Source organism: Convolutriloba macropyga, chromosome 11 (genome assembly GCF_964194025.1).
Source record: "Convolutriloba macropyga chromosome 11, txConMacr16.3, whole genome shotgun sequence".
In the NCBI taxonomy this organism is placed as follows: Eukaryota; Metazoa; Xenacoelomorpha; order Acoela; family Convolutidae; genus Convolutriloba; species Convolutriloba macropyga.
The window spans coordinates 47,879,712-47,895,525 of record NC_134478.1 but is presented as its reverse complement, the minus strand read 5'-3'; the positions used below and the strand labels follow the sequence as shown (position 1 = coordinate 47,895,525).

General features: G+C 33.2%; 1 protein-coding gene across 1 annotated transcript in view; it reads right to left on the bottom strand.

The window, feature by feature from the left end:
* LOC142349657 (uncharacterized) overlaps nucleotides 1-15,814 on the bottom strand; it is a 33,218-nt gene that overhangs the window by 13,896 nt on the left and 3,508 nt on the right. The window contains exon 2 of the mRNA XM_075401376.1: nucleotides 14,190-14,286. Within this exon, the coding sequence (XP_075257491.1) occupies nucleotides 14,190-14,286 (97 nt within the window). The remainder of the gene's footprint in view (nucleotides 1-14,189; nucleotides 14,287-15,814) is intronic.

Genomic DNA, 15,814 nt, shown 5'->3' with positions numbered 1-15,814 from the left:
CTACTAACTGCTAGTACTACCTACAACTACTACATACTATTACTCACTACTATAACTACTTATACCTACCACTACAACCTACTTTTTTACCCTCCAATATTACTTGTTTTACTAACTATCTACAAGAATGTGTTTTGTTTTTCTAAAAAACGAAAACGATTCGTTTCCCTAGACACTCGCTTAACATAAACAACAGAAACTGTTATCTACGTTAACGTAACGTGGCCTGACTGACGCAGACCGACAGACTTTATCCGCCAATAATTTCAAAAAATCATCAAGTGTTTGAAAGTTTTTCAAAGATATGAAAAACTCTTGAAAGCATTGTTACATACATTAACTCAGCATTTTTCAACTTAAAGTTAATTTTCTGAATTAACAATTAAAAAATCCATAGCATGATATTTGAGGTGATATTTAATTAATAAAAAAAAATGTAGGGTATTTACTGTTTAGCGAACAAGTCTAATATATGGAACTTGCATGTTTTATTGCATGTTTTTTTGAAGCGTAATTTTTTTGTGTACTTTTGTTACTTATGGCGGATCAGTCAAAAGTTTTTTGTTCAAAAGCTGAGTCTTTTTGTTTAATCAGTGTGTGACGTCCGATTCCATTTGCAATTAATTGAAAGATATGAAAATTAAACTTTTTTAACATTCTTATTTAAAGGATTGTATAGCGTAAATTTTGAGTGCTGCACAATGGCACTACACTATGTGTGTTTAAAATATCAACATCATAGACATATGTTTGTTTCAAAAGAAATCTATAGAGTGTATCTAATTGGAGTCAAATAATTTACAACGTACCTACATTATCCAAAAAACTGAGGTTTCACTGTATATAGTTGTTTTCGTTTGTTTATTCAGAGTCATTTGTTATTTCAATTGTCAGATATTACACAACTTCTTCTGAATTCTTAGGTTTCAACTTTTTGCATAGACGAAAATCTGCTGGGACTGCTTGACAAAAACAATGTATTAGTTAAGTTTCATGTTAACCTTAGCTTGGGCTCAGAGTTTGTTCACAGCTATGACTGTAACTGTGAACTTGCATTTCATCGAAAGTTTAACGCTACAAGAATCCTTAAATTTTTGATGTAATAACTTCTTCCTAATTTTATTGAATTTCATTAAATCCTTGTTTATCTGAAGAAAATGAAAAATCAATTAACCTCATCAAACGTTTGTTAGCAAAATTGAGTGGAAGAGTCTTGTTGGATTTGAGAGCTCAAACAAAAACCTTATGTTTAGGGGTCTAGGTAAAACAAATTTGTTTGTTTTCAAAGTCTGCTTACACAAAATGTACACCAAATGGTTCCAGAGAAACACTTTTTGGGTAATTTGAAACAAAATTCTTGTTTTTTTAGTGTTCGAAACTCAACAACCGGAGACGGTATGGCTTTGGATAAGCAAGTATTAAAAAAATGTGAAACACGGCCGATCACTTTACATAAAAAGTTGAACCATTGAGTTCGAGTTCGAGTTTGTGATCTTAAAACAGTCTCCAAGGATAATTGATTTTTTGAAAAAGACTTCTTTTTTAGTATTCAAAACTCAACAATATGCAGTATGGATTTCAATAAGCAATCATATTAAAACGGTGATGCTTGGTAGATCACTCTACGTAAAACTTGAAGTTTTGATTTTCTGTTCGAGTTTGTGATCTAAAAACACTATTCAAGTATAATTGACTTTGAAAAAAAAAGACTACTTTTAAAAATCAAAACTCAATAATCGGTGACTGTGTATCTTTGAATTACCAAATATAATAAAATGTGAAAACTTGGCCTATCGCTCTAATTAAAGTTAAAAGTCAAAGTTTGAGTTTGAGTTCGTGATCTAAAAATAGTTTTCATGTGATAATTACGTCATAATAGTTGAGTTCTGTTATAAAGTTGCGAACGCAAAACAGTTGAAACACAATCTCACAATCTATTTAAACTACAGCTATCTGTGTGTCAAAGAACCGAAGGAGACTTTCTGGTTTAACTAAGGTTTTTGATATAGTTTACTATATTATATAGACTGTATTCATATGGTCTATTATGCAATCTTTACTTCACGTTTTCTACAAGCATTCCTGAAGAGATAGTTTTGCATTGTTCTATAGAAGAGTACAGAAAAAACACATGATTTTCCTGGTGCTTGGAAAATTGACCGACAGGGCGCTTAGCCGACAAGGAAAAAATGAGATATTTAGCTGACAGTTTTTATCATAAGTGTGATTGGTTTATAAATCAGTAGTTCGGTTGTGATAGATTCATATCAAGTCCCACAGGCCGTTGAGGCATGGCCATGGCCCGCGAGGCATGGTCAGATGCGGTTAAATAAAGTCCGACCAGCGAAAGACCTTCGTGACACTAGTTGATGAAAAACCTTTGGTGTATCTGCCCGCTTACGGAATACTTTTTTGAATTGGTCGATCACAGCTTCAGAATAAGTTTTATTGCTCATTTTACTTAATTTATTGGTTAAATTTCTCTTTTTTTGGTTGTCTATAAACACCCTGTCGGCCAATACGGCGCAACCGATATTCCGAAATTAGCACAGTGTCGACATTATTTACCAATAATCCTCGAAAAAAGAGGTCAGTGCAACTCTTTGAATGATTAATTTTCCCTTAAGAATGTTCTGCTAATGAACTTTAAATATTGCAAAATAACTAATATGGAAAATTTCCAAGTCATGACCACATTAAGTAACAGTTAACACAACTAACTTTGATTTTTCTATCATCAAAAGCCGTCAACACCGAGAGTAGAGATCAAATAAGGCTCTAGGAGACCATCGTCAAACTGACAAGTGTTTTTCTACAGTCAATTTGACCGATTTGGAAAAGTTACCACCGCTAAAACCCTGATACCCATTATGCACCAAGTGCAAAGTTAGAAGTAGTACCCATTTTTGGACATTAGTGTTTCACTTTTCTTTGTGTTAATAAGTATTCTTGGCTTTCTGCACTTCATTTTGATGGTATCATTTCGAAGGGGTTTTTATGTTTTCAAACGTTTCTTTGTTATGGATCCTATGAGGAGTTGACTTGAATTCTTTCAACTTAGTTAAAGAAAAAACAAAGGCAATTAGGCTAATAAGATTTGCTGGTTTTTTAATGCAGTATTTTAATTTTCTCTCAGCTTAATCGATGTGAGAAATATGTAAAAACTGTCTTTTAGAAGATAGTTCCAGATGGAGTTTTACTACTGAGTGTTGTGCTGATTACCACTATTGTCATAAAAAACATTGTAATTTAACAGGATTCTGATTTTCATGCAAAATTGTATCCTTTATAACAATAAATTGTAGAATCATTATGTGCATGACAATTTTTTTTCACGAGTAATCATATAGCAAAAACTTTATCTTCAATGATGGTTTTTTGATCTGCAGTTTACGCTATTGAAAGGAATCAGCGGTCTCACGGGTAGTATGAAAAAGTCTTTTACACGGCGCTCAAAAAAGGAAACCTCTAACGGAACTGCAAAATTAAAAAAAGGTAAGAAATTAAACGTTTTTTTTCAAGTCAACTTTGTTGTTTGTTTGAATGACTTATAAAACAATGCTTAGCTGACATAAAAAAGATTTAGATTATGCAAAACAAAGTTTTTAAAGATATTCTTGTCAAACAAAATGTCTATTTAAAAGCTTATTTTTTTTTACCTATTTAACAAAATTGTACTTTTAAGACCTCAATAGTTCACCTGGAGGAAACTCATAAGAGAACAGACAAGTTTTCACTTCTTGAATCTGTTGGAAACTTCGTTCTGATACGTTGAATGCTTACTATTCTTGATACCTTAGCTTTATGGATTAACAAAGATTTTGCGTCCGCGTTAATGAATACTTAGGTTTCAAAATTTTCTGAATTACTTAGCTAACATACTGAGCTACTTCAAATTGATACATAGCTTTAAAGCTACTGTGTGAATTCTGTGAAAACCAAATACTCCAAAATGTTGTTGCACATGTATACAGAAACTCTAATGCTTATATACGTCTATGGTTCAGGTTGAACATTTAAGCAAAACTTGTTTGTTATCTAGTAACAGAAAACGTTAGCAGGGAAATTCTTATCGTTCTTCAAAATAAATCACGTCAATACTATGCAAAATATAAAGTATTGTACAAATAACTTGATATTAAACCTATGTCTTGGAACCAGTTACTATATAAACTACAAGCAATTTTAACCATGAAAATCCAACAAGACCGCCATTAGGTGAATTTAAATGAATTTGAACTTTCCTGCTTATTCCATTGCTTTATATAACTTAACGTAATTTGCTTAACTGGAGCACACTAGAGGTCGTAATGTATTCCCTAATAAACAATTATAAGCCTACGTACTCACTCTCTATTTATCTCAGCTTTTGCTGCAACACAGTAGAGTACATGTATATACGCCTTCTTGATCAGAGACAACACAATACCTAAGCAAACTAATAAAAGTGCTTTTAGCCAAAAATATTATGCAAGAATTGTTGCAGAGCAGACTGCACTTCTCCCACGCACAGAGCAATTCTTCTGCTGTATGCGTAGCAATGAGATCAAAACCTTGAAACGTCAATTTCCGAGGTACTTAGGAGAAACTTCAATTCATTTTACGAATGAAAACCTATAAGAATTAGTCTAACAGGTTTAACAACTGAGGCCTCCTCGGAATGTTATAGGTATTCATTGGAAACTATTTGGCTAATTGGCTACTAGAACGAATGCTAACATCCCAGCCGACAGTTTGAATTTACTTTTAACTGAATGACTTGCTTCTCAAAATAACATTTTAGCGTTTTCATTCTTGACTGGTATTCCATTCAGTTAGTGTATGCCAAAACCCAAAAATCAACTGGCGGTTTATAACTTATAATGTATCATATCTTAACGCAATTTGAAGGCTCATTTCAGTGCACAATTGTCTATCAAACTTGATATGAAAACAATATTGCCTTTATACAACAAAGGAAGGACAGTTCATTTTCAAGCTGGACTACTTTCGATCATTGCCTCATACCCAAAAAAATTATTGACTTTGTTACTACATTACCTAATATAACCGAAGAAGAAGACTTTATCAACAACTCAACCCCCTCGGAAACTGAAGTAACTTCTCAGCATATACCCAATCCTTTGACTTCTGACATAGGATCACTTCCCATGGACATCAAGAGGATTTTGCGCAGTTACGATTTCGAAAGTATGCTCCTCTTCAGGAGCAATGAAGAATACTTCGCTGCCTTGAAAGATTTGGAAAATCTGTGGAAAAAGCTCGAATCATGCAGAAATGAAATCAAAATAAACACTATTCACAATAAAATTGATCATACTACATCATCCACATCCGATGATAACAGAAAGACTGTGATATCTTCCATATTAGAACGATTCCCTAGCCTTCTTGAAGAAAACTCAAAAATTGAAGAAAAATTCCATAAATTTAGCACTGAGCCATCGTCTAACAATGCTCTACAAAAGAGGAGCCATCGTGTATTTCGAGGATGTGTACTTCATAGTGGAAATTTTCCAAAAAGAATGAGATTCGATGAAAATGTGAGGTGTTCATGTGATAATAACAACTAGAGTTGAAAAGTTCTTGTTGATTAAAGCTCATGAACTATACGTTGGTTTTCAGTATTGAATTGTTTCCATTTATAACCTGTTATTTTGAAATGCTGTGCATTATTAAACTTCATTGTGTATGCTTATTATCCAAAATTTAGCAGTTGCAAAACCACTCCTTTAAAATACAGTTTGTTGATTCAACATTATCCACGTCAGAGAAACAGGAAACAGTGTTCAGCCTGATCAAAGGAGTAGAAAATCAGCAACAAAACAGAAAATTTGTAGTAGAGTAGGATCACCAAACCGTAAATTGTTGTTCTGAAAATGTTGAAACGGATACGCGCAAGAGATTCGACATTATAAACCGCCGCATTTTGTTTTGATTTATGGAGAGCCGAAATCAAAAAGTTGCTGTTAATTACCCTAAACTGTTAGTTGATTACTAAAAAAGTACCTGAGTGGGTTAATTGGTCTCATGTTCGGTTATGATAGTTTCATATCAAGTCCCAAGAGCCGCTGAGGCATGGCCATGGTCCGCGATGGTTTCAAGATAATTAATTTTTAATTCGCTTTCAGTGTCTATAATAGGAGATACTATATTTTCTTTCCTCAAATACTCGGTTATGATTGGTGAAAAATTTATTAGTCTCATTTGAGAAGCCAATTTAATTGGCCATAAAATTTATTTTAAATTATCAACTAATAATTTAAATAAAATGTCGGCTCTCTTTTAAATTGGCTCTTTTCACTTCAGCTCTCTTACAAGTCACTGGTTGAAACAAAAATTCAACTTGAACACTTGATTATTCATGAAGAAAAATACTTATATTGTGAGAAGTTCAGTCTGCTCTGCAACAATTCTTGCATAATATTTTCGGCTGAAAGCACTTTTATTAGTTTGCTTAGTTATTCTGTTGTCTCTGATCAAGAAGGCGTATATACATGTACTCTACTGTGTTGCAGCAAAAGTTGAGATAAATAGAGATTGAGTACGTAGGCTTATAATTGTTTATTAGGGAATACATTACGAACTCTAGTGTGCTCCAGTTAAGCAAAATTACGTTAAGTTATATAAAGCAATGGAATAAGCAGGAAAGTTCAAATTCATTTAAATTCACCTATTGGCGGTCTTGTTGGATTTTCATGGTTAAAATTGCTTGTAGTTTATATAGTAACTGGTTCTAAGACATAGGTTTAATATCAAGTTATTTGTACAATACTTTATATTTTGCATAGTATTGACGTGATTTATTTTGAAGAACGATAAGATTTTCCCTGCTAAAGTTTTCTGTTACTAGATAACAAACAAGTTTTGCTCAAATGTTCAACCTGAACCATAGACGTATATAAGCATTAGAGTTTCTGTATACATGTGCAACAACATTTTGGAGTATTTGGTTTTCACAGAATTCACACAGTAGCTTTAAAGCTATGTATCAATTTGAAGTAGCTCAGTATGTTAGCTAAGTAATTCAGAAAATTTTGAAACCTAAGTATTCATTAACGCGGACGCAAAATCTTTGTTAATCCATAAAGCTAAGGTATCAAGAATAGTAAGCATTCAACGTATCAGAACGAAGTTTCCAACAGATTCAAGAAGTGAAAACTTGTCTGTTCTCTTATGAGTTTCCTCCAGGTGAACTATTGAGGTCTTAAAAGTACAATTTTGTTAAATAGGTAAAAAAAAATAAGCTTTTAAATAGACATTTTGTTTGACAAGAATATCTTTAAAAACTTTGTTTTGCATAATCTAAATCTTTTTTATGTCAGCTAAGCATTGTTTTATAAGTCATTCAAACAAACAACAAAGTTGACTTGAAAAAAACGTTTAATTTCTTACCTTTTTTTAATTTTGCAGTTCCGTTAGAGGTTTCCTTTTTTGAGCGCCGTGTAAAAGACTTTTTCATACTACCCGTGAGACCGCTGATTCCTTTCAATAGCGTAAACTGCAGATCAAAAAACCATCATTGAAGATAAAGTTTTTGCTATATGATTACTCGTGAAAAAAAATTGTCATGCACATAATGATTCTACAATTTATTGTTATAAAGGATACAATTTTGCATGAAAATCAGAATCCTGTTAAATTACAATGTTTTTTTATGACAATAGTGGTAATCAGCACAACACTCAGTAGTAAAACTCCATCTGGAACTATCTTCTAAAAGACAGTTTTTACATATTTCTCACATCGATTAAGCTGAGAGAAAATTAAAATACTGCATTAAAAAACCAGCAAATCTTATTAGCCTAATTGCCTTTATAATCAAAATTAGTCTTTTTATCAGTTGTTTTTTCTTTAACTAAGTTGAAAGAATTCAAGTCAACTCCTCATAGGATCCATAACAAAGAAACGTTTGAAAACATAAAAACCCCTTCGAAATGATACCATCAAAATGAAGTGCAGAAAGCCAAGAATACTTATTAACACAAAGAAAAGTGAAACACTAATGTCCAAAAATGGGTACTACTTCTAACTTTGCACTTGGTGCATAATGGGTATCAGGGTTTTAGCGGTGGTAACTTTTCCAAATCGGTCAAATTGACTGTAGAAAAACACTTGTCAGTTTGACGATGGTCTCCTAGAGCCTTATTTGATCTCTACTCTCGGTGTTGACGGCTTTTGATGATAGAAAAAATCAATGTTAGTTGTGTTAACTGTTACTTAATGTGGTCATGACTTGGAAATTTTCCATATTAGTTATTTTGCAATATTTAAAGTTCATTAGCAGAACATTCTTAAGGGAAAATTAATCATTCAAAGAGTTGCACTCACCTCTTTTTTCGAGGATTATTGGTAAATAATGTCGACACTGTGCTAATTTCGGAATATCGGTTGCGCCGTATTGGCCGACAGGGTGTTTATAGACAACCAAAAAAAGAGAAATTTAACCAATAAATTAAGTAAAATGAGCAATAAAACTTATTCTGAAGCTGTGATCGACCAATTCAAAAAAGTATTCCGTAAGCGGGCAGATACACCAAAGGTTTTTCATCAACTAGTGTCACGAAGGTCTTTCGCTGGTCGGACTTTATTTAACCGCATCTGACCATGCCTCGCGGGCCATGGCCATGCCTCAACGGCCTGTGGGACTTGATATGAATCTATCACAACCGAACTACTGATTTATAAACCAATCACACTTATGATAAAAACTGTCAGCTAAATATCTCATTTTTTCCTTGTCGGCTAAACGCCCTGTCGGTCAATTTTCCAAGCACCAGGAAAATCATGTGTTTTTTCTGTACTCTTCTATAGAACAATGCAAAACTATCTCTTCAGGAATGCTTGTAGAAAACGTGCAGTAAAGATTGCATAATAGACCATATGAATACAGTCTATATAATATAGTAAACTATATCAAAAACCTTAGTTAAACCAGAAAGTCTCCTTCGGTTCTTTGACACACATATAGCTGTAGTTTAAATAGATTGTGAGATTGTGTTTCAACTGTTTTGCGTTCGCAACTTTATAATAGAACTCAACTATTATGACGTAATTATCACATGAAAACTATTTTTAGATCACGAACTCAAACTCAAACTTTGACTTTTAACTTTAATTAGAGCGATAGGCCAAGTTTTCACATTTTATTATATTTGGTAATTCAAAGATACACAGTCACCGATTATTGAGTTTTGATTTTTAAAAGTAGTCTTTTTTTTCAAAGTCAATTATACTTGAATAGTGTTTTTAGATCACAAACTCGAACAGAAACTCAAAACTTCAAGTTTTACGTAGAGTGATCTACCAAGCATCACCGTTTTAATATGATTGCTTATCGAAATCCATACTGCATATTGTTGAGTTTTGAATACTAAAAAAGAAGTCTTTTTTAAAAAATCAATTATCCTTGGAGACTATTTTAAGATCACAAACTCGAACTCGAACTCAATGGTTCAACTTTTTATGTAAAGTGATCGGCCGTGTTTCACATTTTTTTAATACTTGCTTATCCAAAGCCATACCGTCTCCGGTTGTTGAGTTTCGAACACTAAAAAAACAAGAATTTTGTTTCAAATTACCCAAAAAGTGTTTCTCTGGAACCATTTGGTGTCCATTTAGTGTAAGCAGACTTTGAAAACAAACAAATTTGTTTTACCTAGACCCCTAAACTTAAGGTTTTTGTTTGAGCTCTCAAATCCAACAAGACTGTTTCACTCAATTTTGCTAACAAACGTTTGATGAGGTTAATTGATTTTTCATTTTCTTCAGATAAACAAGGATTTAATGAAATTCAATAAAATTAGGAAGAAGTTATTACAACAAAAATTTAAGGATTCTTGTAGCGTTAAACTTTCGATGAAATGCAAGTTCACAGTTACAGTCATAGCTGTGAACAAACTCTGAGCCCAAGCTAAGGTTAACATGAAACTTAACTAATACATTGTTTTTGTCAAGCAGTCCCAGCAGATTTTCGTCTATGCAAAAAGTTGAAACCTAAGAATTCAGAAGAAGTTGTGTAATATCTGACAATTGAAATAACAAATGACTCTGAATAAACAAATGAAAACAACTATATACAGTGAAACCTCAGTTTTTTGGATAATGTAGGTACGTTGTAAATTATTTGACTCCAATTAGATACACTCTATAGATTTCTTTTGAAACAAACATATGTCTATGATGTTGATATTTTAAACAGACATAGTGTAGTGCCATTGTGCAGCACTCAAAGTTTACGCTATACAATCATTTAAATAAGAATGTTAAAAAAGTTTAATTTTCATATCTTTCAATTAATTGCAAATGGAATCGGACGTCACACACTGATTAAACAAAAAGACTCAGCTTTTGAACAAAAAACTTTTGACTGATCCGCCATAAGTAACAAAAGTACACAAAAAAGTTACGCTTCAAAAAAACATGCAATAAAACATGCAAGTTCCATATATTAGACTTGTTCGCTAAACAGTAAATACCCTACATTATTTTTTATTTATTAAATATCACCTCAAATATCATGCTATGGATTTTTTAATTGTTAATTCAGAAAATTAACTTTATGTTGAAAAATGCTGAGTTAATGTATGTAACAATGCCTTCAAGAGTTTTTCATATCTTTGAAAAACTTTCAAACACTTGATGATTTTTTGAAATTATTGGCGGATAAAGTCTGTCGGTCTGCGTCAGTCAGGCCACGTTACGTTAACGTAGATAACAGTTTCTGTTGTTTATGTTAAGCGAGTGTCTAGGGAAACGAATCGTTTTCGTTTTTTAGAAAAACAAAAACACATTCTTGTAGATAGTTAGTAAAACAAGTAATATTGGAGGGTAAAAAAGTAGGTTGTAGTGGTAGGTATAAGTAGTTATAGTAGTGAGTAATAGTATGTAGTAGTTGTAGTTAGTACTAGCAGTTAGTAGTAGTATTAGTGACTAATTGTAGATAGTAGTTGCAGGTTGTAGTGGCAGGTAGTAGCAGTAGTAGGTAGCAGTAGTGTTGTGTTCGATACCGAAATGTTCGCCAGGCTTCTTAGCCCAATTATATGTTATATAGACTCTGCTTTTTTCTAACTCCAGTGGATGTACCTCTTTCCGATGCTCTATCAAATATCGTTACGGTTATGATATTTTAAAACGTTAACAGATCAATAAGTCATCCAAAATATATACACTGGGTTACTGAATGCACAGTAAATTTGATCCAGGAAAGAACAATAATGAACTCATTTGATTTTTGTTGGCTTGAGGTGCTCTGGTATTTTACTTCCAGTGTTCAATAGTTGAGTATATTGAGTATGTTGGAACCATTTACTGAAGAAGTTATTCGCCTTTGTTTAAGATTTCAGTCCCAGCACGCATTATCCATTAGTGTTATTCCCAATACGCAAAAAAGGCTTATACACTATTGAAGTTGTTTCTAGCAAGCCCCGCAGATACAGTGTTTGTGTTCCTTCTTGCTTAATTGATCAAGTGGCTAATAAACTTTTGTAACATTAGCTATTTTTTACAGTTCCAGTGCAAACTACTCTTCTTATACATCATTACACTTTTGTCTGGTTCAAGCTCTTGATGAATTGCTATCAATCTACTTTCTTTAACTAAAAAACTTCACCTGCTCCTGCATATCAAAGTTTTTTCACCAACTTTTTCCGTTTTTTACAGAATTTATTCTTTTTACTTAGCTCAATTCATTGTTTATCTCTCAACAATTTATCTCAAATATATTTTTCCTGAAAACAATCTTGCTCAATCCTAAAAGGGTAGCTGAATTAGTGTGGAGAAAACTCTGTTTTCAAAAAAGCTTACTCAGAATATCAAAAAATTGTTTTTGTCTACTGTGTTTCAACTTTGTTTTTCATTTTCTTGCCAAGGATTAAAAGACAAAAGCATAAATTTAATTTTTTTTTCTGTAAAGAATCTTCATATTTTTTAATATCGTAGCTAGATAGGTGTAGAAAATTCAACAATTTTCAAAAAAGCATGCTCAGAACATCAAAAAATTGTTGTGGTCATCGGTTGTAACATTTTGTTTGCCAATGTTTAAAGAACAAAAGCGTGAGTTTTGACTACACGGAAGGTCAAAATCTGTTTGTAAGATATAATATTATTGGATCGTGGAAACGAATAACAACATTCTTCTAAGGAATTAAATTGCCCTCCTCCAGGGACTTCTCTCTTCCTCTCTCGTCAGACTTGCATGCATATAAATACATATATACAAACACATTCAGACATATATACATACTTTCCACCGCATGCATATAGAAAAACATACACACATAAAACCATAAACGTCTTGACATATACACACAATTACAATATCTACACGAAAACATACATTCCAGCTTATACTCATATCAATATATTATTAAACTTAAGCACAATTATATTTACTTAAAAACAAATATACACTTTCATTTATACTTTCATTATTATATATATATGAGGACGCATAATTTTATACCTAAAATTTTCATTCTTCCATTTCTTTCAATTACTCAGTCAGACATGAAAATTACATTTTTGAGCTCATTCATGCAAACATACCTACTTGTTTAGATAGAAATGTAGATAGTTACAAATGCATACAAAAAAATAAAGACTTGCTTTCCGCATCATACTGCACATTTGCAGTAGTATTGTCATTTTAAAAAATGTTTCTGACTGCTCCTTGATTTATTTCAGACCATTCCAGAAACTGAGGTGTTCCGGTCTTACATGGTTGAACAAAAAATGTCCACAAAAATCACTTCTGAGTGCTCCTTCATAGCGCAAAATCCATTTCAAACCATTTTAGGACTTTACAAAACTTTGGAATTTTTTTCTCAAAAATTCAAATTTTTTTTATGTGTTGACCCCCATACTGCCTAGGTGAAGGAAAGTGAACTCAACAAAAAACCACCTTTGACTGCTCTTTCATAGCGCAAAATCCATTTCAAACCATTTTAGGACTTTACAAAACTTTGGAATTTTTTTCTCAAAAATTCAAAATTTTTTTATGTGTTGACCCCCATACTGCCTAGGTGAAGGAAAGTGAACTCAACAAAAAACCACCTTTGACTGCTCTTTCATAGCGTAAAATCCATTTCATACCAATTTAGAACTCCAAAAAATTTTGGAATTTTTTCCTCAAAAATTTGAAATTTTTGTGTGTTTCGACCCCCATACTGCATAGGTGAAAAAAGTGAAGTCAACAAAAAATCACTTTTGAGTGCTCTTTCATAGCGCAAAACCCATTTCATACAATTTTAGGACTCTGAAAAATTTTGAAAAATTTTCGAAAAAATTTTTCAATTTTTTGAAATTTTTTGGCCTCTGGTGTCTTATATTGGATTTTTTATGTTTTCACCAAAAACATTTGGTGAGAGTCTAGAACTTAGGTAACACCTTATTCTATATACAGCAAACATTGCCACAGCGGAAATCTGCCATATGCTTGTTGGGGCGGGGGTTCGGACCCCACCCCCCTACAAGACTTTTTACCACCGAAAAACTGATTTTCTCTTTGTGAAACAAAGTTTTTTGGATAAGTTTCGCCAGACTGCTTAACCCAAGAACTTCTCACAGGCTGGCGAAACTTAGCCAAAAAACTTTGTTTCACAAAGAGAAAATCAGTTTTTCGGTGGTAAAAAGTCTTGTAGGGGGGGGGGGGGTCCGAACCCCCCCCCCCTACAAGCATATGGCAGATTATCTTACTACTAATGGTCCATGAAAAGACAATAGTTCTACGTTATCGTAATCTTGATTTCTAGCTCAATTCAAGTGTTTTGTGTATGATCTAGCTCGACCCAAAGTTGACGCCCGACTTCAATTTAACCCAAATTTGGCATTAGACGTTAGTTACATGCTCAAAGGAAGACAGAAAATCAAAACTCAGTTTCAATCGAGCCATGGAGCTGTTCAAATTAACCAAATTAGATTGGGAAGTTCACATATGTAAGAAGTGTGTAATTAAAATTAATTTTACGCCCACTAGACTTTTAGAGTCATTTCGAATCTTTTCCGCTTATTCCATCCAAGCTTAATGATTGCATATTACATGCACCCCCAACAGACGTCCATATTTTTACATAACGATTTACTATGCAATGACACGTGCTCTGTAATTTGGGGATAATTACGTAATGGGGGGGCACATGCGGAAAAGATACGTCTTTTCATAAGTCAAGATCTAGACATGGGTGGTTTACCTGAATTGAGAACATTTACTGTTGAGTACATCACCATGAACGCTGTCCGATATAACAAAAACCAAAGACTCCCAGTTTTCTGCCCGGCTGAGACCAACTGAAATAAATTGTCTGTCCTTTACAGGTATAACTTTGATAATACTATTTTTTCGATTTTCCGATTATGCATTCCCGCAGTTAAACAGCGCGTGCCATTACGTAGTAGATAATTATACAAAGACTGCCCGTGCGTCGAGGGGGGGGGGGGGGGGGCTGTAAATGAGTTTTTTTTGTAAGGTCCTATTGAATGTTTTATTATAGAAAAAATTATTCGTGACACACATAGACAGTGAGTTTGATCACTTAATAACGATATCTTCCATTTAGCCACTCTTTGAGACTTGATACCATCTTAACATTATATTCACTATTTCCAGAATCTTGAAAGTATCAATTGATGTATAGACACTCTTGATAGGCTTTATGAAGAGTTTCAAAGGTATTTTATTCATGAGCATTATATGGCACATCATAAGTGTAATCCGCCGTTTATTGTTCAAAGCAATGAGCTATCATCATATTAAAAAAATCATCTAAACGCTCTCTCAAGACTTTGTCTAGAATGGCGCAGCTTTGCCTCATGTTGTTTTTCAAGTTCCTCCCTTTTTGGTCTTGATATTTCCAAGTTAGGTTGACGTTGGCTTGATCTTTTTGAGTAGGTCAATGTAAACCTGATTTTGAGTGGTGAGATGTAACCTTAAGTAGGTAAATCCAACATTATTCAGGTAAATCCAAGAAGAAGCGCAAACTCGGACTATATCAGAGTTATATTCTGATTTTTTTTCGTTTGCAAAATTAAAAAAGAAACTTGACCAACTTGGCTTTTATTCAAGTCGGCAACTCTAAGCACTCGTTTAATCCGAAATTAATAAACTTTTTTTATACAATTTTTTATACAATTTTGTTCGAAATTGGTCAATCTTTCAAACTTTTGTGCTTCGCACAATTTAAGACGTATGAAGTCTGATAAATTCAACTTTACCAAGAAACAAAGCAGTTCGTTCAACTCTAGTTTTGCTTTTACCAAAAACGTTCAAATTCGATATTTTTTAGCAAAAATGTTTGTACGGGGTGGGTTGTGGTTGAACGGAAATAAACTGAAAAACACTCCAAAAATTGATATTTGATGCTACCTAGGTTGGAAAGCAAATTTGCCTCATGGAACTGCTCTGAAACTTTACAACTCGTCTTGCAATTGATTTATCGCCCTGGGCAATGATGTTGTACATATCCCATAAATTATCTAATCCCTCCATTCAGATCTTAACATTCTAGGCTGGAACACTCGAGGAAGAACTCTTTATCTGTTTTTCGTTCCTCCTCTTTTTGTCTTAGTGTTTCGGGATTGTATAGTAAGATCCAAAAAGCAGGTTGACGGAGGTATGTAGCAAAACTGTGAGCGTAATTGTATCTGGTCAAGCTGCTTTTATCAATTAGTGTTAACGCATTATCTTGATACAATAAAATGCGAATTTAAATGATGTCTTTATAAACAGAGAACAATCGATTCCACGTTGTTCTATTTGAGCTGTTTAATAAATAACTTGGCTCACGGAGCCACAAATAACGCGGCACAAAAAAATATA